This window comes from Delphinus delphis, chromosome 15 (genome assembly GCF_949987515.2).
Source record: "Delphinus delphis chromosome 15, mDelDel1.2, whole genome shotgun sequence".
NCBI lineage: Eukaryota > Metazoa > Chordata > Mammalia > Artiodactyla > Delphinidae > Delphinus > Delphinus delphis.
Window position 1 is genome coordinate 18,207,002 of NC_082697.1, and position 25,227 is coordinate 18,232,228.

Sequence of the window (25,227 nt, forward strand, 5' to 3'; positions counted from 1 at the left end):
CAGGTGTGATACAGGGAGGGCAGCGATTTGGGGAACGGCTGCAGTGTAGGCTGGAGAGGAGCAGCTGTCAGGAGGGCGCACAGTGCTGGGGTCTGGGAGAGCTGTGGGTGTGCGCAGAGTTCCAGGCAGAAAAGGGCTGCCTGGCTCCCCTGGGCTGCGAGCTCTCTAGTGCAGGCCCACGCCTGGTCTGTTTCTCTCATTCGGTATCTAACACGGTGCCTGACATGTCAGCAGGTGCTCAGGAAACGGTGAGTCACTGAGACCAGAGGAGACAGACCGTAGTGACCTGTAGAGAGAGCAGAGGGCATGGGGACAGATTGGCTGCCGGGGTGATGTCGGGGGCCCTGGCTGTAGATCCTATCAGGATCCAACCGTACACTTTATTCGGGGAGTTAAATATTTGTCATCTGTATACAAATGTAATGTTCTTCGTTTCATCTCTTTTTAAATTCTTGGTGGAGAATATTTAAACTTCTTGTGGACGTAAAAAATAAAAAATATGTAACCTCTATATATTTAAGGGGAATTTAAGGAATTTAAGTTTCTAAAATGTAAGTGCAGAGGCAGAGTATAGACCAGGAGCACCCATAAAGATGCAGGGGTTGATGCAATTGCTAACAGAATATAAAGTAATGGGGCCATCAGACCTGTACAGGGTCAGGCATAAAGGAAGTACATTTTAAAGAGGGAAAGCATTTTAGGTGACGTGTGCTGCTACTCAGAAATTATTTTATGGTTCGGTTCATTTTCAGAAGGACAGTTTGTTGGGACCAGATGGATAATTTTCTAATCCAAGTTAAAACCGCCTTATAATATTCACTCCCTTCTGCCTGGCAGGGGATTTTACCTTTTGTTTATCATAGAGGCTTGGGTGGGATCCCAGGAATGTAGTTCACAGTGAATGGATATAAAATAACCTCACCGGAAGGTCAAAAGAAGTAGGTAAAATCAGGAGTCTGACTAACGAGCAACGTATGGGCCCTGTTTCCGGGTGAACCTTGTGCGCACACACTGATGTCTGATGTGGGTGGAGTGGAGTTTCTTTCTTCTGCCAAAAACTTTCCAAATTATTTTGGAGAAGCTGAAGAGGTTCTTCAGTGTGGCAGCATGTGTGAAGAAGGAGATTCAGACATGAGCTAATGGAGTGACTTACTTTGGTTATTACAGGAAACAAAGAAGAATCCTCAAGGATGGTGTTTTAGAATTAGGGCCGTTAGAGGAGGGTCTGACAGCTCTAATAAGGAGTTTGGTAGAAAGTCATAGGTATCAGGGCTCACTTTAGCCACTGGTCTCTGGTGCTTACAATTTTATCAACTTCTTCTTAAAGGAATTCGTATTTACTTTGTGTGGGATGTGAAACAAGGTGACGGGTATACAGACATTGCCGTAGATTCCATTTGGGGGCAATGAGGAGGAGGCATTTCACAAACCAAGGTTGGATGTCAAATGTATGCATAGCAATATTGAGGGAAATGATTTTGATCTAGTTAGGTTGTATAAAATATAAGTGTGTTGGAGAAGTGCTTCTGAGTCTGCCAACTTAGAAGACAGCAGAACCTCTTGAGGTGTAGAAATCCAGGAGAAACACTCAGAGAGGATGCTAACAGATAGGGCTGGTTATCTCTTTGGGAATGTGGACAAGTTTCACGAGGCTCTCAACCTTCCTTGATTTGGGGGCTGTGTAAGACTGACCTGTTAACATCGTGGAATTCTTCCATGTAGCCCAGATAGGGTTCTGGACTGGTGAGCCTTTCTTATCTTTTATATATTTATAAAATTGCTTTGGCTCCTTTAATTTATGATTCCCACTAGGCAGCAAAAGCAGTTCTAGTTCTGAAAGGACATTAGTTGATAAGAAATATTTTGGTAATTAAGTCTTATTTTTTGTGCTCTTTGGTTTACTCTCTTGCAGATTGGCTTAAGTGCATGTTTTGATCTGAGCCTTTATTGATTAGCCCCTGGATGACACTCCGTGGTTACAGATGATTCGCTGGGTGCTTGGATTATTGCAGGAGCTTCACAGCTGATTTAAGGGCTTCTGGTCTTTTCCTGCTTCAGTCCATCTTGCCAGCTGCCACCTGGCTAATCTTTCTGAGGCCCTGCTATTATCTTACTTATGTTTGTAGCTGGTAGCGGTGGTCAGTCAAACCCCCTCTTCCCTCTCTCCTTTCCAGATCAGCTGGGAAATAGTCAGCAGAGATGGAGATAGGAGCTATCAGCTTTATTATTGATGGACCAGATTGAAGGACTTGCACTGGCTTGTGGCCAGAATCGGGCTTCCTGTTACTCACTCAGTTGAGTTTATCCTCCAGAACTGCAGGCATGTCCCTGAAGCAGAGGGAGGACCCTGGGCCCTGGGTGCTTCATTCCTTTTCCCAAGTCTCACCAGTCCCATAGGTCCCCAGTGAGAGAAGGTCAGGGCAGTGAGAGGAATTCTAAGAAGGGCCGAAAATATGTATCCGGTATTGTTCCCTCCTTGGGAGTAGGGAAGCATGAAAACATGGAGGGCAGGGAGATGGGATTCCCTCTAACAATTACACCTGCTTAGACACTTCTGATTGTTCCTACTGCCTCCAGGACAAAATTCAGACTCCTTCTTTTCTCTGTTATCCAAACCCTTTGGGGTCTGACCTCTCCCTGCCTCCTGGTCTCTGGCAGCAGACCTGGCCGGCTAGGTGCATCTCCTCAGGCCTTAAATGAGGTACTTGGCTCCCCCTTCTCTGGATCGCTCTTCTCCAGCATGTGATGCCCTTTGTCCTCCTCTCAGACTCCCAAGCCCTTCCCGTTCTTCAGCTCTGAGTGCAAGTCCCACCCAGTTCCTCCACAGAGCTCCCACACCCTGTGCTAGCATGTCCCCTCTGAATTTCCACAGCCCTTGGGGCCTCACTTGTATCACAAATCAAAGACTTTCAGACCTTGAAGAATAAAAGAGATCTAGTCCAGCCCTGCTGCATGCAGCCAGGGAAACAGACCCACAAAGAAGTGACTTGTTTGCAAGGGTATGTCATTAACGCAGACCTCCTGATTCTCAGTCTTATACACTAACCTCTGCAATAGGCTGTCTCGCAATCATAAACCGGTATTTTCTTGTATGTATGACCTGTCTCCTCAACAAAAGTGAAGTGCCTGAGGTCAGGACCACCATGCTTTGTGTCTTTTATGTCCCTGGGGTTGGTCAGCAGAGAGGTTTGTTGGTTGTTGGACACATAGAAGGGGTGTGTGAGTGTGTGTGTGTGGGGGGGGGGGTTTATATATTATTTTTAAATATTTTATATATATAATTTGTTTTCTTAGAACAAATGGATAGAGCTCTTCTCCCTGAAAATGAGATCCATATAAGATCCCATTGTTAAATAACAGTAGGTGGTTATAATGAAATATTTTATTCTTATAAATTTTATAATTTTAGAAATGAAAACTTCAAGGTAACTTGTCCAAGGCACCAAGCTAATGAGCAGCGCTGTCAGGATTTGGCTCTAGGCTCACCTGCCTGTAAAACCCACTTTTTTCTCCACAGCTTTGCGCCTCTTTTCACTTTGCTGGGGAAGGTCAGGAATGGATAACAGTGGGGCAATTCCAGTGTCAGAGAAATTGGTTTTTCATTTGTAGGAAACGGCCCCTCTTCTACAGGATTTTAGTTTGCACACTCCGTAGGATCCTCTCAAGGACTAAGATGACCCCAGCTTTTTCCTATGCTGTTTCTCTTTGCATTTGAGGCAGCAGATAGATGATTGAACACAGTTCCCCTCCTAAACAGATGACAGAGTCTAGCGGATGTTCCTTCAAGGATGATACTAGTAGTGACGAATATCTACGTACTGCTTAGCGGATAAAAACACTCAAGTATACTGGAGAAGCCTTTAAAAAAACAAAAACAAAAACTACCCTCTCTTATGGGGATATATATGTATATGTATAGCTGATTTACTTTGTTATAAAGCAGAAACTAACACACCATTGTAAGGCAATTATACTCCAATAAAGATGTTAAAAAAAAAACTACCCTCTCTGCCTTTCCCTCCAAACTATCTTGGAGTATGAGCCTAGTTCACTCCTTTATTACATAAAAAGCAAGAAGACTCCTCCAGGAAGCCAAGTTAGGCTCTCTGTCACTTCCCTGACTCTGAAATTTAAAATTCACAAGTATAGTTTATTTGCTTTTACTCTTTTTTAATTATAGTACCTTTTCCCGAAGAGGATGGGGCCGCTGGCATAAGAAGATATACACAAATACACATACACCTACGAACACATACGCAGACCTGTACATACGTGGACACCCACGGCCCGCATAGCTGCAGCGAGGGGCTCAGAGAGGAAGGCAGGCCTCAGGTTTGCGAGGTCAGGTAACGTTGATAAACGCTTTGGGAAAATGCTTTGAGATTAGAAAAGTACTGGGCCAGTTCCTCAGGGAAGTCAAATTTTTACCAGTTGAGAACATTATGTGACGTAGTGGATACTGTCCTCAACAGTTTTTTTACGTCAAATGCTTCTATGTGACTATGAATTTCATATTTCTTTTTTGAAATGGCCTTTAGTAAAAGTCAGCTTCATGGCATTAAAGCACGGCTTGGTGAGCAGGAAAGATGGGCCATTCCAGTGTGCATGAGGGCGTCAGGAGGTAGGTCAGTGGCCCTTTGGGTTGCCCTCAAACCGGGAGCCAGGCGCTCTGACTGCGCTGGAGGTTGCCTTTGTAAGTCAGGGTCTTGAGTGTTGGTGTCCACGTTGTTGGTTGAGGGCAGAGCATAAGTTTTGGAATTTCCACACGTCAGAATGGTTTATGTTCTCTCTCAAAGTCAAGAAGTGAATCAGTGTGCTGGCCCAAGTGGAGGGCTATCTAGCATCTGCTAGGAATGAAAAAACCAAAACGATGAAAAGAAATGAATGGTCTCATTAGCCCCAGCTTCTGTGCCTCAGCTTTTTACCCCCATTTGTTTGGGTTTGTCAACCCAGAGCAGATCTTCCTCTCAAATTCGGTAGGTTTGATAACATCCTGGTAGGAAAGTTTTACGTTTTCTGATTTTTGTCTTTGATGGTTGCTTCTAGAAAGGTAAGCTCCAAACCTGATTATATCACTGTTTGAGCGGTGAGTCAGCTGATAACTGTGTTGCAGGAAGGGTAATAAAATTCAACCAGTTGAGCTGTGCCTCACTGTTCGAAGGTCAATCACCTGTCTTTGTTCAGCGTGCAGATCTTTATGGAGGCCCAAGAGTGTCCGTTGACAAGTTTCTTTCTGTTGGGAGACTTTTTGTATTCTGATCATTTATTAGAAGAAAGAAGACAAATATAAAGACATGAGTGAGTTCTGAGTAGAGACCCTCTGCTTGGAACCCACTGGGCGTTATGTTAAGTAGGGAAGAAATCTAAATGATAATGTCAGAGACCCACCTCTAAAGCTTTGGACTAAGTCACCATTCCTGTTTTTCTGAGAGCTCCTGGAGTGCTTACTCTGTAATTCCCAGGGCTTTCTGAATTAGGATCTGGTGTATAGTAGACCTTTACTCAGGCTGTAAGGAAACAGTTACTTAAACAAAAATGCTTGATGAATACCTTCTCATTTATTTATCTAGTATGTATTTATTGCCTCCTGTGTGCCTTGTTTTGTTTATAAGTACTTTTGTTGGGAATGGGATAGTGGAGGAAGGAAGGTATCACAGGGGTATCATCTATGAGCCTTGTCATTGGGGAACTTTCTCAAGTTAGAGAAACAGCCTTGCAAGTGTTCCAAAAACAGGGAAAAATATAAACAAAGGAAAGAACCTAGTATAACTGTATATAGAATTAGCTGAAAGGATTTAGAGGATTAAGAGTATTTAGGGAGTTCCCTGGTGGCTTAGTGGTTAGGATTCTGGACTTTCACTGCCGTGGCCTGGGTTCTAGCCCTGATCAGGGAACTGAGCTCCCACAAGCCACCTGGTGCGGCCAAGAGAAAAAAAACCAAAAAATAGAGTCTTTCAGTTCTGGTCTAGGGAGTCCCTTAAAAGAGGTGAGTATTGAGCTAGTTATTAAAGGAATTAATAGATGAGAAAAGACTTAAAGCAAAATGGTATTTAAGTAAATGTTCTTTGTGGGATTTCCAGTTTTAAAATGGTAGTCCGAGCATGCATTTATTTTCCCTTCTTCGTCAGATCTTTAATGAAATGACAGGAAGAACAGAAGGGAATAAATTCTTCGAAGATAAGAGATGTTACGAATTTCTGGATGAGGGAGGCCCATAGTATCATACTGATGGGTGAATACTGTGGAGGGAGTCCCAGCTGAGAGCACATGCAGGAGCTATGTCTGTAGCAGAGGTAGAAGTGCTTCCTCCTCACAATGGCCCTGGCAGCCCTGGAGAAGGGCCAGAACTGGAGGTGGCTGATCAAGGGACTGTCGGCAGAGTAGCTGCATGATTATTCAGCTCCAGGCTGAAGTCAGACAGTTACTCTAAAGATATTGAGCAGTCTGCTCTGGAAGAGGGTCTAGGCTCCAAGTGGAGACTGACATCCACAACAAGGGGGCACAGGAGCCCAGGCTTCTCTGCCTTTCCCTGCCCATACCCCTAAAAGGGAGAGAAAGGGGCAGCCACCTGTGTGTGCAGAGTCCCAGGCCAGGCCTCCCATTCAGGGTTGAGTCTTGTTGGAGAAAGTGACTTACTCAGCAGCAGAGAGCCTCATCCGCCACCTGCATTATCAACCTCATTCATCTTAAATAGGAATAGTCCACCAAAGATCCCGAGACCATAGAGGAAAAGCAGCAAAGAAGCAGGAAAAAGAGGAATGACCAGGACAACTGTCCTCAGAAGAAACAATTCAAGGAAAAGGACTTGTAAAGATTTTAAGTTAGTATCCTCAGATTCAAGATGATGTCTTGTCTGCAAACAGGAATGGGCTATCACGAAAAAGGAACAGTCAGAAAACAAGAAAGGACTAATACAAATTTAAAGCACGGTAGCCTAAACTAAAAGAACTCATAAAAAAACTAGAGTAATAGGGGAGATAATATGAGGTCTAAATTCATCAACTTTTGTATCAGGATGTGAGTAGCTATTGCTTAGTGTTGATAAATAAAGAACTAGAGGCATGAACATATTTGGAGTTAGAGAGGTATCAGTCAAAAGCAAATCTCCCTGGAAAGTGGGATTTGGTGATTGTATGTTTCGTTTGAAGCCCTTCTACATTAAAAAAAATTATTTTCATTTGCTTTTAATCACTTTTAATAAGATTATCTGTTAAAACTCTGCTTTTTTCATCTTATATGTAATGTTTTTGTTTCATTTTTTACTATGATGTCACAGACTTGTATAATCTTTGTTTTGATGGTGCGAATGATATGATTAAAGGGATTGAGGACAAGGAGATATGGTTCACATTTTGTCTACAGATGACTATATCTGCACCCAAACCATTTGTTTTGGGTATGTGTTTTTCTTTTAACCAATATCTATTTTTTAAAATACTTATTTATTTATTTTGGCTGTGCCGGGTCTTAGTTGCAGCACATGGGATCTTCATTGCAGCACACGGGATCTTCGTTGCAGCATGCGGGATCTTTTAGTGGCAGCATGCAGACTTCTTAGTTGCGGCATGCAGCCTTCTTAGTTGCAGCACACAAACTCTTAGTCCCCAACCAGGGCCCTCTGCATTGGGAGCGCGGCATCTTACCCACTGGACTACCAGGGAAGCCTCTTAACCAGTATCTTAAAAAACTTATGCAGAACTCAGCTCTCTCTGTATAGGCTGGACGAATATGGGCATTAAGTAAAAGTTGGATTAAGTGTGCAAATGAGCCCTCTGGGGTAATGTCCACGTTTTCAGTGCTGTACTTCCGGGAAGAGGATCAGAGCCCGTGGCAAGGCCTGGGTCGGGAGCTTTTCTGGAGAGTTGTTCCTCGAGTGGGGCAGTGGATCCCGGGCTGGACTCCCCAGGTGTGTGCACATCTGCGGAGGCAGTAATTGGCATTCTGAGCTGTTTTCAGTCATCCTGAATTTGGGGGTAAAGGCAACTCACTGTGGCAGTAACTGATTGTTTCCTGCTAGGACTTCGATGGACATTTTATAAGATTTAATTTTAAAATAGGAAGGTGAGTCATTTTGAAATAATGCACTTGGTTTGGTAGATTAAATTTTTTCAATTAAATTTTTTCAATAGAATCCATGGGGGCAAAGTAATAAAAGACTCATAGCGGTGAGTCTCGTACAGTGTTGTGACACATGCCCAGGCTTTCCTGCTCATACTCAGATCCAGCACTCCGTTTCTAACTCTCAGTTCTAGCAAAGAAAGCTGGAGGTTGGGAACTGGAGATAGAGCTAGGAGGAAAGTTGAGGAAGTCTGTCTGTCTAGTGATTTAATAGTACAGTTCCGTATATGGAAGGCAAAAAAGGTATTTATTTTCCTAATGCAACTGCGGAAAGTAAAGATGTATAAAATCTTGGCCAATGAAGTTGTGTAGAAGACAGGGTGAGAGGGCTTTGGGGCCGAGGCCTACTAATAAACTGTTAATTGGTTATTCCCAACAGTTGTCCTGCGTGAATGGTATAGTTTATATGTTGGAAATTTCTTGCATATCATAAATACTTGATAGGTGCTTCTTTAAAGCGGATATATGGATATATGTTTTATTATAAAATCAATTTGGGTTTTGTTACTGAAAAAGGGACTTTGAGCCTCTAAAATCTTGTCTGCCATTTTTTTCCGTCCTCTAAGTTAGTTTGTTCTAACTCTGAAAGCTGGAAAAACGAGGATTATAAAAATTACACTGCTTCGATCCAGCCTCAAGTGCCAGTAAATGGTGAGATTATTCGGCCTTTGTATTATTTACAACTCTCTTGGTTACAAGTGACATAAACCCAACTTGAATTAAGTTAAAGAAAAAATAATAACAAGTGAGTTCAGTGGTTTTAAGGAATCAGAACCAGGGGCTATACCACTGAGGATTCCACAGAGATCTTTGTCTCCCGCCTTCTGCATCTCTTTGAGTGTCAGCTCCATCCTTGACAACTGCCTTCCTTCTCAAGGTCGAACTGTGCCTGCCTGTAACTGTGGGCTCATAGCTTAACAGCCTTGTACCCTAGGAGGAAAGAGATTCATCTTCCTGCCCACTCCTACCAAAAATTAATCTTTTTTTTTTTTTTTTTTTTTAAGGGAAAGAGTCCCAGGTTCGCCTCTCTGGGTCATGTGTCCATCACTGTGGTAAAAGAACTAGGATACCATAGCCCATCCTGACCTTCCGTTCACTGTCGTGGTTTGGGGGATCAGTACTGATTATTAGCAAAAAGATGCTGAGCGAACAGTATCCACCTCAGCCGTGGAATAGATATATATCAGAATAATTTATATTTATATATATTTATATGTTTTTTTCCTCCACCATTTGAGAGTGAGTTGCAAATATCATGCCTTTTTATCCCTAAATACTCGAGTATATCTTTCCTAGGAGTAAGACCATTTTCTTATGTGTAACCATTTGTCTAGTTACTGCTTTTGTTTATGTACAACTAATACGCAATCTGTGGAAAGACACTGTAAGATCATGCAAATATCCTGTTCCTCTTCAAATTGTTCTCCCCCCAGATTTAGCATTCCTTGATGATTCTGGACTGTACATATCTTTACGACAGTGGTTACAAAATGATTTTCCAACTCCACCGATTCCTCTCCATTTACTGTTTGTATTCTGAAAGCAAGAGCTTTCCTTTCTCCCTCATTTATTCATTACTTATCTGTCTATCTGTCATTGGAATGGATTCCTGTTGTTTTCAATGGCTTATAATTCATTACTGACCTTGATTACTTTGGTGCTCAAATGGCCCCAGTTGTGACTGTGAGCTCTTTAAGCTGACTCCTGTGTGTGCCTTTTTGACGTGCTGCCTTAATTTTGTTGAGCACTCCCTTTACTCTCTGACAAAACAAGATGTTTCAGGCTGATCTTATAACTCCCCTGCCTTGGAATCAGCCATTTTTGTGAGGAGCTTTGGTATTAGAAACCAAAATCTGAGTGCTATGTGTGCACATTGCTTTTGGAGCATCTTTGCTTTTCAGCTCTTTCCGTTGTCAAAGCTAAGGAAAAAATACACAAGACATACACATACGTTCATGCACATATGTACACACCTACGTGCACACAATATATTCATAATGCATATGTACCCATTTATATGCATGTGTTCATACAGATACTTATTTTAGAAAACATGTGAGTACACTGAGGCCTCCAGTTTAGATTCATCCCACAATATCTTCCTTGCCTTACACCATTTCATATTCATGTCTTCCCACTTCTTGGGTGAGAACCACAGCTCCTAACACCAACACATTTACTCATTTGTTTAATCCTATACCACAACTAAAATAGTTTCAGAATTGCTTCACCTATACACCTACCAGAGAGAGTTCAGGATATGTTTGCTGTTCTCCCTACTTCTCCCCAAAGCTGAAAGTATATAGTCAAATATTGTGTTTATGAGATTTTTTTTCCCATCTGTTCCGTGTGGTTATGTTATTCACTTGAAATACTTAGATTCATTTATTTCAGCTTGTTTTCATCTTTCATTTTTAAATTTTTTGATATGTAACATGCTTCCAAAAGTCAGATTTTATATAAAAAGATAGAAAAATGTCACTCCTTCCACCCCATTCCCTCCACTTATCCCTTGTGGATAATCATTGTTTTTTGGTTCTTTCTGTAAAGTAAGTAGATATATGCAAGTTTTCTTACTTCCTCTTTATTCTTTCACAAAAAGTAGCATATTACTATACTCTTTTGCATGTTGCTTTTTTCACTTAACAATGTATCTTAGAAATCATTCCATATTAGTTTACAGAATTCTTTCTTAATTGTTTTTACAGCTACATAGTACTTTTGTACGTATCCTCATTTATTCAGCACTAATGTTCGGACATTTAAGTCTTTTTTGTTATTTTGAAATTACCAGATAATGCTGGATAACCACGTGCATATATATTTTCGTATTGTTGGAGGTGTATCTGTAGAGTATATTCCTATAGATGGAATTGTTGGATCAAAGGGTGCATACATACATACATACCTACATAGTTTTGTTACATATTATTTGACCACTATTTTTGAAGAACGTAGAACTTCGAGGAGCAAACAAAACATTCATGGACCAAATGCATCTGTAGGTGGAGGTTAAAATAGCAATGTGGAGGTTAAAATGGCTTCATTTGATAACACTCAAGTATAACGTTTTCAAAGCTCATTCCAAAGACGGGAAAAACACATTTCACCTAGTCTTCCTGGAGGATGAATTCAGGTGATACTTTCTTGATGTCCTATTTGCAAATCCCATTTATAGGCTTATAAGAAATCTTTTCTTCCTGATATTTGTCTTTATCAGAAGAGCTCCAGGAAGAAGTTTTTGAACTCAAAATTGATTCTGTTGTCAAAGGTAACCTCCAGAAAATCACTTTGAAGATATCCCAGGTAGAGTATCTTCTTGTTTACCCCCAGATAGGTAAGCAGATGTCTCCAGACATTCTCCAGTTTTACTGACATATATTTAAGAAGTTTCCCTCCACTCCACCCCACCCTCAGCTTCTGGCTAGGAAATCTCGTGGTGCCCCAGACTAGACTTTGGAGGTGCCTGACTACAGTTCCTCCTTACTTTCATCATTTAATTTGTTTCTGAAAGCATGGAAGGCAAATATATACAAGCCTTGTTGTCAGGTTTAACATTTTGAGGAGGTTCTGTGACTTCCCTGGTGGTCCAATGGTAAAGAATGCGCCTTCCAGTGCAGGGGATGCGGGTTTGATCCCTGGTCAGGGAACTAAGATCCCACAGGCCGTGGGGCAACTAAGCCCACGTGCCACAACTACTGAGCCCGCGCACCATAAACCTCAGAGCCAAGCACTGGAGCCCGCGTGCCACAAGTAGAGAAGAGAAAACCCGCAGGCCACAACTAGAGAGGAGCCTGTGCACTGCAACAAAAGATCCCGCATGCCACAACCAAGACCCAACACAGCCAAAAAATAAAAATAAAAATAAAAAAATAAATTCCTTTAAAAAAATATTTTGAGGAGGTTCTATTCCTTAATTGTGTCTTGAGCTTGGTTTAGTTTTCAGTGGGATATTTCACAATGAAGCATGTTTCTAGCCCATCTATATACAAATATTTAAAATGAAGATTAAACATATACAGACAGAGTTTTCCAATATGAAGTTATATTTAGTAGATAGATAAAATTGATTTCAGATGTTGGGAGAAGGATTTAGGATTTTACAGAAGATTAAATGGGGTTCTGAGCATGTGGTCATTATGGTGACTTTCGGTATATTAGCTGTCTTTAAACGTGTGTCCAAAAAATTAAGCACAAACCTTCTTTTGTTAAGAGAACCAACTATGGATTTATGAATTTTTCTGTATATTTGGGTCACTGGAATGTTTTGTTAACAATTCTTTTGGTCATATTTTGAGATTCAAATAAGATTAAAGGAGATTTGAAGTTTTTGCATTTATTGAAAGGGAGCCTGGGGCTAAAAAAAAAAAAGGAGCCAGGAAACATGATATGGTATAAACAGTGACAGGCTGAGTCACATGAGCTGAGCGCAGGCCTCTGCTCCGCTGCTAACTTTGGGGCCTTTGTTGCTTTTAAACCTGTTTCTTTATGTGGAATATGAAGCTCATCTGCCCTGGCTCCCTCACGGAACCGTGGTTGTAACAGTTCAATGAGACAGAAGCACATAAGTGCTTTGTAGAATATAAATTGCTATGTAATTTTCTTAGTGAGAAGCCATGTAACATGAGATAAATATTCCTGTGAAAATTTGGCATCTTTTTAAACTGTTTTACCTGAGTCTCCTGTCCTGAAACTGATAAGAAGTACTTTTTCCCCTGGCTTGAGAGCACAGGTCTCTTGTTAAAATGTACAGTTCTCTAAAATGGCAGGATCCCTTGAGTTGCATTTCCTCAAAAAAATTTTCATAACGAACTTTGCTGATAGGGAAGCCAGTCTTCAGCCTAGGGAATCGAGGGTGGGCTGGGTCTGCATTCATGTGATGGGTGCTCTCCATTGTTGCTGGGTGCTATCCCGCTACGGGTTCATCTCATTGGATCTCCCTTCTCTGAACAAGGCTGGTGGTGTCCCTGTCTTCCCCCACACTTTCCAGTAACTCACCTGATGGGAAATACCAGTAATCGTGGCTCTTCCTCATTCTCCACGTTCTGCCAAGACTTACTGGTACTACTTCGGCTGGATCTTTCAAATCCTTTTCACCGATGAGTTTTCATTGAGCATATCTCGCCTAGGTCTTCATTCCCTCTTGCCCGGGCTTGCCATCATGCGCTTTTCCCACAGGGTGAGTCTCAGCTCTCTGTCCTCGTGTACTCCTGGTTTCTTTCCAGCTCCATCACTTGGTGCTTCTGTTCACTTGCCCTGTCATCCAGCCACACAGGCTGTCTTTTACTAAATGTGCCTTTAACACTCTTCCATTCCCCAGGAATGCCATGGTGGTTACGAGCATGCCTGGTTTAAATACTTTCTCTACCATTTACTAGCCATATTACCCTGGAAATCTTAACTCACTGTGCCTCTTGATAAAATTAAGATGATAATACTATCTGCCTTATAAGGTTGTTGTGAAGAGTAAAGGAGATACTCCATGTAAAGGATTAGGGAACGGTGCCTGCATGTAGTAGGTGTTATATACGAATTAGCTGTAATTGTTATTATTCCTGTTTTTCTGTCTATCAAAATTCTGTGTATATCTCTGCTCAAATGTGTTTTTCCAAATCTCCCCAATGACACGTAATCGTATCTATCCATTGATGAATCCATCTATCTATCCAGTAAATATTGAATACTTAGTATGTTTTAGGTATAAGACTGCTCACTGTGAGGAATACAAAACTTAATCAAGTGCATACTCTGTCCTCTGGGAACTTAGAGTCTGATAGGACAGCTCAGAGAAGTGTAAAATATTCATCCATTCAGCAAATGTTGATCGAGCCACTGCAGAGGATCCCAGGTCCTGTATGGTTCTGAGCCTGGTGTCACGTGTAATGACTAACTTTGGTGAAAGATTAAAGTTTGAATACCTTATGCAAAGCACAGTTGAGGTGCTTGGGAGTGTAGAAAAGAGATTTCATCAGCCAGCAGGGCCCGAAAAGGCTTATTAGAGATGTTGCCATCTTAGTAGGGCCTTTCAGGGTGGATGGACTTTGCCCATTTCCACCTCTCTCAGGAAGCATCGATCTGCTGCGCTGGGCTATAGCTCTAGGTGGTCTGTAGGAATTCTGTCGTTACAACCTCCTCAGGGGGTGGGCAGCGTTGTCTTCGGTTTTGAGCTCCTAGTACTCCAAGTTCGTACGCATAGACCATTCTCAATAGAGGGTGATGACAGATTAGGGAGATTGAAGTTACATCTTCGCATGTAACTTAAAGGGAGATTGGAAGTGGATGATTCTCAATATCTGTGAAGCAATTAAACATCCTAGAGAAGACATTTATGTGAAACTGAAAGTGAGGTTTTTTGGAGTTGTTCATATTATTTTATTTCTTATCACATTCTTATCACATATCTATAATAGTTATGATAGGGGGTATAAAAAAAGTGAATTTTGCATCAACCTGTGTAGATATTTCTTCCCATATTTCGGCAAATTTCTGGGAAGAAACTCTTGTAGATTTTCCGTTAAAGCCTATCCTGGCCCAGGAATTCCAGGATGTGCTATCATAACTGGAATCACATGAGAAATCTTAGTTTTAAAAACTGCCCCACAGTTTTAATTCTGAATTTCTCCTTGTAGCAAGGAGCAAGGACCAACCCCAGTGGAGAAAAAGAAGAAAGGAAAAAGGAAAAGTGAAACCACAGTGGAGAGTTTAGAGCTGGATCAGGGCCTGCCGAACCCATCCCTGCGGAGTCCCGAGGAGTCCACTGAGTCTGCAGACAGCCAGGTACAGCTGTGCCCGGAAGCCCTGGTGGGCGTTCCGGCTGCCGGGCGGCGTCTTGCTGACACTAATCCTGTTGGTCCTCTCTCCCTGTCTCCAACCTGCATCTCTCGCACACAGACCTGGGCTGGGCTTTCAGTGTTTTAGTGGGTGACCACAGGCTTTTCTTTAGCATCCTGGTCCTTATACTAATAATCTCCCAGTTTTTTAGTGGTGTTTGCTTCCTTCTTGCAAAGTAGCATGATATTAGGCCGCAGTAAGAGTGAATGTGGCAAGTGGAGTTGTGATCCAAACTAGGTAAGGCTCAGAGGGCCTGTTTTGCTGTGTAGGTAATACATTTAGGGCTCAGCATGCTGGGCCAGTCTACACAAGGACACTTTCATAATCCCAGATGGTGGAAAAGCCAGGGATGGATTCATTTTGCCAAGATGGTAAGGAAACATGGAAACAAGGAGTCGCCCACCTAAGTGAGATTTCTGAAAACATGCCAAAGTGTGCCCAGGACATTGGTAGGAATTTTCTGTCTGAGTTGAGGCTGCCTCTCTTGGACGTGAGTTCTCATATTTGAGAGTGCTGTTTCCTCTGACATCCACAGCAGTTTATCTGGGCTGTGCTACTGCATGGGGGCCATTTAGGGTAAGACCCACTTACTGCTCCTTAAGAATCATCTGGACCCTCATAGATTCCTAGGTGACCTTCGTTGTAGGAAGGTGTCAGCTCCTAAGGTCGTAGTGGTAAATAAGTAGTAGTATCTGGAGTGTCAGATCAGAGACCCCCTTTCACTGCCTGTAAACTTGGGTTAGTGGCTCTTAAGTGTCCTGACGGGCAGAGCAGCAAGTACATCAGGTTGATGGGAGTTGGCAGGGGGTTCAGTGTTTCTAGGATGGTGATTTGTACGTGGGATTGGGGGGAGAGCTTTTTATGTGGAATCCCTCATGAAAAATTAAATGTCATAGAGGTGACACAGTGAAGAAATGATGGGAACACAGAGAGAGCCCCAGGAGGTATCTTTTAGATGATAAGGGGGGGGTGAGGTCTGGCTTTCCATTTTGTCTTGTAAGGTTTAAGTATCTAAGAGTAAGCTAGCTGGTGAATGGTTCCCAGAAGGGTTCCTACTGCTTGGATATGATGTGTATGTAGAGATGAACCATGTGTTTTTCTGTTTGAGGAAAGCCACTGGGTTGCTTTGTTGTAGAATGTTCTCTCTCTAAAAGGTCACAAGCTACTTAATTATAGATGAGTCCTTTCATGGTGAGTCACGAATCTTATTTTGTCGCACTTAAGATGTCTGCTTGCATTTCAAAGGGTGTTAGGAGATTCTCAAAATAAGTCCTAATAAAATTGGTATTATTTAGTTGTTTAGAAGTACATGGTAAGTATGGTGAATTTGGCAAAAAAAAAAAAAAAATCAAAACCAAAATAACTACTAAATCACTGTCATAAACCCTGAGCTTCCAGCTATGCTGGAAGGGACCTCAAAGATGATGAAGTTACTTCCCATCCCTGTTTTACTGGAATAGAAACCAATTCCAGAAAGCAGGGTGGGGGAAGCAATGATGCATAAAACACGTTTCCTTGGATTCTGAGGCTACACCTTCTTCTCACTGGATCCTGGTGCTTTAAATCCCCTCCCTCACCTGGGTCCCATTTTGAGTGAATTTAGTCCTGAAAAGAGTTATGTTTAGGGAAGATTCTTTTTGCGAAGTTAGAGAGGTCTCCTTCGACTGTGAGTGTAGGTGAGCGTGTCCTTTTGCAAGCTTTTCCCTCTGACTCACAGATAGTCTCTCTGGCGGGTGTGTTTGTCCTGTAGAAACGACGCTCAGGACGGCAAGTGAAGCGCAGAAAATACAACGAGGACCTGGACTTCAAAGTGGTGGATGATGATGGGGAAACCATCGCTGTCCTTGGAGCCGGCCGGACATCTGCCCTCTCAGCTTCTACACTGGCTTGGCAGGCGGAGGTACGGCCTTAAGATTGGGCTGCTGGCCTCGGCTGGACAGTCATTTTGACTACTTGATGGAGCTGTACTGTGGCTCTTTTCTTATGCGTAAGTTAGATCACCTTAACTGCTGGTTCTATCCTTCAGGTGGCTTTCTGTTGCACTTAGAATAAAGTTTAGACTCCTCACTGTGCCTAGCAGCCCCACCCCTCTGTCATCACACTTGCCCTAATTCACCAGATTCATTTTTCAGATACATGGCTTTTCGCCATCTCTCTCATTACTCTCCAGCTAAAAGACTTGCCTCTTTTAATGCCATGAATTAGCAGTTCTTTCCCACCTACTGGCCTTTGCCTCTAGGGTCCCTTTTGCCTGGAATGCTCTTTACCGTATGCTTTACGTGACTCTTTCATTTAAAGTAGATCCCTGCCCCTCATCCTAATGTTTATTTCACTCCTGTTTGTTTCTTTCATAGCTCTTATTACAGCTTATAATTGTGTTCTGATTTCTGATTTCATTTTATTTCTTTGTCTCTCCCAGTAGAATGTAAAAGTCTGATACAGAGTAAATAGCTGTTCCATGAATGGAATCACATGAACTGGTAATTACAGTTGGGAGTTGGATTACAAATGTGTATTGAGAGTCCACTGCAGGGCCAGGTCCTAGGATACGAGGATGAGTATCAAGGCATGGTCCCTGCCTCCAGGGAGTTTTATCTGGGAGAAGAGGCATATGGCTGTGCTGATATTGTGATAAGTGCAGTCTTAGAAGTCTGTGCTGCTGGTTACAGTGGCTACGCAGAAGGAAAAGTGGACAGGAGAGAGAGGTCAGGGTTTTAGGGGAGGCGTTTCTGACATGGACCACAGCGTCACAGCCTGATGGTCCCAGAGGATGTGGTATGGCAGCTTGATGAGCTCGGCCAGGTGGTGGGGTCTGATTTGAGGAGTGGTGGGAGACGAGCCTGGCATGGTAGGAAGAGTCATGTTATGCAGGCTTAGGCTGTCAGCTAAAGTATTTGGCCTTCATTCATACTGTGGATTGAATGAGGGGCAGGAGGCATCGATGGGTTCGAGCAGAGAAGCAGGATGCCCGTATATACAGTTTAGGAATTTCCATTGGCAGCAGTATCAGGCAGGAAAAGGATAGCATTAGGACCTGGTACCCCCGATGCTAGAAAGGCAGAGGGTAAATGTGGAGAAGGAGGAGGTCTGTGCCAAGGAGCTTACGGAGGAGGAATCAGAAGCAAGAGAAGAAACAGGCTGTGCGTGTAGGAGGCGCCTCGTTGCCGGCAGCACGTTCTGAGACACAGGCTGTCTTTTGTTATGGAGTCGCTGTTGCTGACTTGGCAGGATTCATGTTCTGCGTGTGCAGCAATAGCACAGATACCTGTCCTTCCTCCTGGACACTGTGTGGCTGGCTACTGGAGCTCATGATGCTTTATCTGTGTAAACCACCTTGCCTCCAGAGTAATGCATTTTCACATAATACTACTTTTCAAGCAATAGTTAAGAATAGCCCTTGCAAGACTGCTGTGAAGTGATAGGATTACATTGTTTTACAGTGGGTTTCCCTTCCTTGGAGATTTTATGGTTGGTTTGGTAGTTAAAACACTCCAAAGGATTTTATTTTCTCCTAGTAGCCATTTAGCCCAAGTCATTAACTATATTTCAGTTGTTGTTCTGTCTTCTCCCCTGGTGCCTGAAGTGCAGCATTAGCTGATCAGACAGAAATAGTTCAGGAAATTTATATATATCCTAACAAGGCTCTTTCTGTCCTCTTAAGGGTACAGCAAAGAGAAAGTTTATAGTGGTGAAACATAAGCTGGAATCTGAATTTGCATTAATTACACCTCAAAAATTGTGACTAAATTTAAACAAGAAAGAGGCCCTGTACGAGGTTTTGGCATTGATGTTTAGCAAGGCAGCTATGTGGCTCTGGCTTCCACGCCACAGGGCAGACTGGACAGCCTGCGTGGGGTCGAGCGGATTGCACGGTCAGTGCTCTGTGGAGCCCTCCACTTGCACCTGTTTTACACAGTGGGCTTCCTGGGGTGGGGGGGTCTGAACAGAGATTTCCCAGGCCAACACAAAGCCCCGAAATCAGGGATCTCATCTAGGATTCCAAGCAATCCTCAAAGTGTCCAGTGGCACAGAAAATCAGTGGGAGAAGATGAGGCTTTTCCTTCATCCTTCTCCCAAGGCCCTTTGAAAGGGTGTCTGCCTGCTTGCTGGCTTTAGCTTGAGGCAGAGAAGGGTGTGCAGTCAGCACCAAAAAGGCCCCACTGCTACCTCCTTGCTTTCTTTGTAGTGTCTTATCAGCATGCTCAGCCCACTTTTGTGGCTGCTGGCCCCTGTCCCAGCCCCAAATTGCAACCTCAGCAGTGCTTATCCTAGCGGTGAGTTGCTAAAAACATCTTTACGCATGATTCAGTCTAACTCAGGACTGGCAGATTAGCACAGCCCTGCTTCGGAGTCTAGAGGCCCGTCCCCTGGCTGGTATATGGGATTAGGGCTGGAGGTATGTTTCCAGCCTGACTGTGACTCTTTGCCTTCTTATTCTTTGTCAAGCTGATGTCAGTGCCTGGAACTGAGACAGACTTTCACAGTTGTGGTACATTTAGTGTATAGATTTTTCCAAGGCTGTCTCAGTTTCTGCCTCCTACAGTTTGTGTGGTTTGTATGATTTTGCCTTTGAGACAGAAGGACTTGAATGTGAATGAGGCATCCACTCCTGGTGTTCTCCTGTGCCGCCTCCTGCTGCTTTGCAGACGGTGCCCTCTGCTTTGTCTGGTCTTTTCCCGTGCCTGGCGAGCTGACCGCAGTTGTTGCCTCCCTCAGGAAGCTCCCTGCACCCCCCTGAGCTGGGGATAAGTACCCCTCCTCTGTCTGACTCTAATATGTTTAACTTCATCACTGTCCTTTAAACACCTGCCAGTTTTTGTTTCCTTCATCTAAACCATGAGCTACGTTAGGGTAGGGCTTATAATCTTTTTTTTTTTAATTTTTTTTTTTATGTATCTCTCTGGCATGAAAGAGCTTCAATAAAGTCAAATTTACATTAACCCCCAGGAACTATTCAGATGAAAGTATGACACTTTCCCTCTTCTGTTTTGTGGAGTATTTATAATATTATGCCTGATGTCCCCCAGAATCCTCCCACCACTTGTTCACAGCCTGTGACTGTTCTGATTCGTCAGTGCCTCTGCCATTCTGTTCTGAATATCACTCCTGACTGTTCCCGCCATTAGATTGTACACTTCTGCAAAACAAGCCTCACTTTTTAATTTATCACAGTTTTCACCTAACATAGGTAGTACTTTGTGTTGGGTAGTAACTAACATAAAGACTTGCATTCAGTTGTACTTGTCATTTATTTATTTAATATGTGAATAATGAATAAATATGCTTAAAACTTATTACAGAAACAGGTGTGATTCTTAACTCCTGGATTAGAAAGACAAGAGTGAAGTGTTTTTCTTTTTTCTCGGGCTCTTGTTTTCTCCAGTTCTTCATACTGGCATAGTTTCCCCACTGGTGTTCATTCACGTCTCACTCTGACACCGACAGCCGTGGGCAGGCCCCTTGGCAGGGCGGCTTCTGGCTGGCATGGCTCTAGCTCTGTACCAGCCCGCGTGATTCACTGCTTAGGCTCCTATGCACTCGGCCCGAGAGGATGGTTTTCATTCTTCCCATTTCTCCCCTGGCCACACCACTGTTCCCCACCCACCCCGCGTCTTTCCTCAGATTGTCTCCTGTCTTTGTTTCCTCTTGGCTTCTGCTGCCACCCATTGTGCTGAGGCCAGTGTTCAAATGACCACGGTTTGCACTTTTGTCGTTCCCTGCCCTAGGTCCCTGTCTTTCCCAATCCATTACTAGACTCATTTTCCCATAATACCAGAGAAGTTTTTGGCTTTTTTCAGTGTCCCACTCAAGAATCTAAGGTGGTTACCTCTTAACTCCTGTTTTAGATCAAAACTCCGGCCTGATTTTTTAAGGAATGTGGCTGCATACTACCTGTCTGCCCTCATTTATCCCCACTCCTCATTCTGTGTAATGCTTTTCTCTACTAAGACTGGTTCCTTAGTGTTCCAAGTCTGCATCCCGCTTCCCATATCCTGGTGCTTTCATCCTTTGGGTGCATTTCGAGTTTCCTTCCTGTTTGCAGTCCTCTTATGAGCCACCATTCTTTAGGGCCCAACTAAAACATTACTATTCTGTGAAATCCAAGCTATTCTTGCTTTCTGCACTCTTGCTGCTGGACTTAGGGTTACTGTCACACTGATTAGAATTTACCACTGGTACATTTCTAAGAAGAATATGTTATATCTTGCTTTCACTGAGTGTGAGCCCCTGGGACTGGGCACCTTGTCGGATGCTACTTTGGACCTTCCATGGCACTTGGTAAATGCTTGTGTTTTGGAGTTGCTTCTTCTTGCTAGAGCCTTTCCTTACGGCTCGCTGAATAGACGTGAATCAGGTGGTTGGTTGAGGGTCGGGGGTATGTGGGTTGAAAACTTTTGAAATTTTCCCTAAGAAAATAAATTTTTAATTTCATGAGATTCTGACATGAAAGTGAATGAACTAAAATGGTCTCCTTTGAAGGATAATTTGAGAAAACTCCAAGCAGTTGAGAACAGATGGCTGTCATGGAAGTACGTTTGGCAAGCAGATTTGGTTTATATCTGTGTGTATCTGTATACACTCAGTGTTTATACACACATGGTCATGCTTATGCACAATCTCTGTTTAGGGAAAAAAAAAATCCTGATTTTCCAGTTTTCTTCCTACTTTGATGTGTATTTTGGAAACGCTACTCTCTTTTTTCCCTTTTATTAGGATAGGATAAAAACCTGCTGTCAGTATTTTGATGATAACCATTGATGTTTTTTTTTAATACTAGTGTGTTTCCCCCTATTCTTTAGTGCCAAAAAAATAAATTGCAATTTTATTTCAAATACCTTAATTTTTACTTGAAAATTTTCTATAATGAAGAATGCTTTAAACCCACCATCCTTTTAATCCTCAGAATAAAGTCCTGTGCTTTCTTCATCCACATGTTAACATTTCCTTGGATTTGGTCCTAGTTAAAAACTCTGAGAGCAATCAAAATCCTATCATCGGAAACCATCTTTTTCTGCTCTTCATGGTAGGTAAGAGTAAGAGCCTATTTGAAGCAACCTGCTGGTGAGGAGAGACAGTTGTTCTTTTAGCATGGGTGTACACGTATGAATGCTTGCTTGCTAGTCTGGGTTATACAGAACTGGGAGTAGGTAGGAATGGTGCTCAGCAATTATCAAAGTTTAATGCTAATAGACAGCTAACTCATTTCCAAAGCCTCTCCTCATTTGTCCAGGTACTCTGGCTCTGTGTTCCCATAGCACTTACTTTATACTACTATTCCCATGTTGTATTGCAAAATCTCTTAACATTATTTATTCAAAAGTATTTATTGAGCACCTACCACTGTTGAGCGCCAAGGACTGTTCTAAGTGCTGGAGATGACATCAAGGAACAAAAGAGACAGAAATCCCTGCCCTCGTGGAGGGAGCCTACAGCAAATGGAGAGGAGGCCTGCAGCATACACACAACCGATCTCCTCCTCCAGATATTTGCCAGATTTTGAACCTACGTGGGATGGAAAGCCAAAGGGCTAAGCCCAGAACCTCCAAAGGGTAGAAATAACTAAGGAGAGGCTGATAATCAATCTGAAAATAACAAAATTGTGTAGTATGTCAATGGTGGTAAGTGGTATGGGAAAAAACAATCAGGATAGGCGTGATACGGAATTCAGCAATGAAGCCTGCAGTTTTAAGTAGGGTGGTCAGTGTTGGCCTCACAAAGGTAATATTTGATCCAAGAAGTGAAGGAAGTAAAGGGGTGAGGGAGTCGTGTAGGGAGAAGAGTGTTTCAGGCAGAGGGAATAGCAGAATCCCGGAGGTGGAAACATGCCTGGTGTGTATGAGGGACGGACAAGGAGACCTGAAAGGTGACAGAGGAGATGAGAGGTTGGGTACACATCCTGTGGGCTTCTGTAGACCTTTGGGAGACTTTTGGTTTTACTCCAAATTAAAAGAAAAGCATTTTAAGCAGTTTAAGCAAAAGAATGACTTAATAAAAAGGGCCATTCTGAACGTCATGTTGAGAATGGATCAGTGGGACAGGAGTGGAAACAGGTAGACTACTTAGGAGGCAGTTGGGAATAATCTGGGTAAGAGATGAAGGTGGTTTAGACCAGGGTAGAAGCAGAGGAGGGGGTGAGAAATGGCTGGATTCCTGATGTACTTTGAAGGTAAACTCAACAGGAGATAGCGTGTGTGGAGAGGAAAGAACAGAGTCAGGATTACAGCAGGATTTTTGGTTTGAACATCCAGAGGGATAGAGTTCCTCTTAACTCAGCTGGGGAAAACTGTAGGTAGAAGGGGTGGGGGTGGGGGGTTGGCTAAGAGACTAGGAGTTTAGTTTGTGGACATCTTAGGTGTGAAATATCTCTGAGATATTCAAGTGGAGATGACAAGTAACAATTAGATACAAGAGTCTGTAATCATAGGAGAGGATAAATAAATATGGCAGCCAACACAACGTAGCCAGTATTTAAAACCATGAGACCAGATGAGATCACCAAGAGAATGAGTATAGATAAAAAAGAAAAGAAAGCCCAAAAACTAGGCCCTAGGGAACTCCAAAAATAAGAGTTAGTGTTGGAGGATTCTATTCTCAGATAAGGGTATATAGTAGGGCATGGCAGGCCAACACTTGCTGCAAGGGGGGAAAAAAGATAAATTGCAAAGGACATATTTTTAAAGACATCAGATAGCTGTGGAAGCAAGAAGAATTAGATGAACTAAAATTCCAGACAGAGAAGAGCTATTCCTAGATGAGCTGACAGTTGCTGACTGTTTCTCCTCTGGAGGCACTCTGCAATTCTGGGCAGGGGCTGAGGATCAGGCTGGGCCCAAACAGAGACTATTCTGGGTTGAAGAGAAACCATCTGACCCTGCTGGTGATTGATTATGCAGGGCTGGTGAAATGATTGGAAACTAAAGGAATTCCCAAAACAGGGAGCTTTTGCCTGGAGACATTTGATGAATTCTGGGGTAGCCCAAGAAGTTAGTGGCTCAGCCAGAAGGCAGATTGAAATCTCACAGTCTCACGTTACTTTTAGGAGATAAAATCTCACTAAAAAAGGATGGGTCTACTGCAAAAAATACTGACTCTCCTTTAAGAGAGATTTTTAACCTGCTTGGAATTGGAGACTTCAGGGCTCAGGAGTAAAAAGACCTGCTGGACTTACAGTCAATGACCTTGGACATTCATACTCAAGGAACAGGTAAAACAAGAGATGGACTGAATCTTAACAGTAACCCAGTCCTGACCCAACAGCCCCTGATTGGACCAATGGGACCCACTCCTTCTCCCTGTTTGTATAAGAGAAAATAGGAAACACTTGTAGTAGAAGATATTGTTTGGAGCTGCTAAGATTCTTTTATTCACGCTATTCACAGTACTCATTATACAGTAAAAAATTATTAGGCATTCGAAAAGGCTGGGAAATTGACTGAAAATCAAGAAAATAAATATGTTAATAGAAGCAGACCCCAGATGATCCAGATAACAGAGTTGGCAGAAAAGAACTTTTAAATAACCATGATTAATATGTTAAAGAAATTAGAGGAAAAGTTGGACAAAATAAGTTCTAAAGTAAAGAATTCCAACAGAGAATTGAATCTATAAAGAGAATCAGATCAACACTGTAAAACTGAAATTTTCAATTTATAAAATTCAGAACACAGTGGATGAGTTTAAAAGCAGATTAGATACAGTAGAAGATAAGATTGGTGACTTTGAAGACAGATCAACAGAAAGTTTCTAAACTGACACACAGAAAAAAGAATGGAAAGAACAGAGCAAAGCATAAACGGATAAAGAGACAATTGGGGTGTAGTGAAAAGGACTAACACATACATATCTGATTAAAGTCCTAGACGTGGAGGAGAGAGTGAATCAGAGGAGTGTTTGAAGATAAAATGAATGACGAGAAATTCCCATAAACTGATGAATATATCTGCCAGTACATTCAATGTCAGGTAACCCCCAAGCAGGAAAAATGTAAAAAAGAAAACCATACTAAGCATATCTTAAACTGTAGAAAACCAAATACTGAAAGAACATCTTAAAAGTCAGTAGATAAAAACTGACAGCTAATATTATATTAAATGGTGCAGTATTGAATACTTTCCCTCTGAATTTGGGAGTAAGAAAAAGATTCTGTTATTCTCATTTATATTCAGAAATACACTGGAGGTCCTGGCTACTGAACTAAGGAAAAAGAAAAAATACAGGACTTCCCTGGTGGCACAGTGGTTAAGAATCCGCCTGCCAATGCAGGGGTCACAGGTTTGA

General features: G+C 42.5%; 1 protein-coding gene across 2 annotated transcripts in view; it reads left to right on the forward strand.

The window, feature by feature from the left end:
• Positions 1-25,227, forward strand: part of CHD6 (chromodomain helicase DNA binding protein 6) — a 212,800-nt gene that overhangs the window by 83,385 nt on the left and 104,188 nt on the right. For both annotated transcript variants that reach the window (XM_060030773.1, XM_060030774.1), the window contains exons 4-5: positions 14,748-14,895; positions 16,700-16,849. In XM_060030773.1, coding sequence (XP_059886756.1) covers positions 14,748-14,895; positions 16,700-16,849 — 298 coding nt within the window. The remainder of the gene's footprint in view (positions 1-14,747; positions 14,896-16,699; positions 16,850-25,227) is intronic.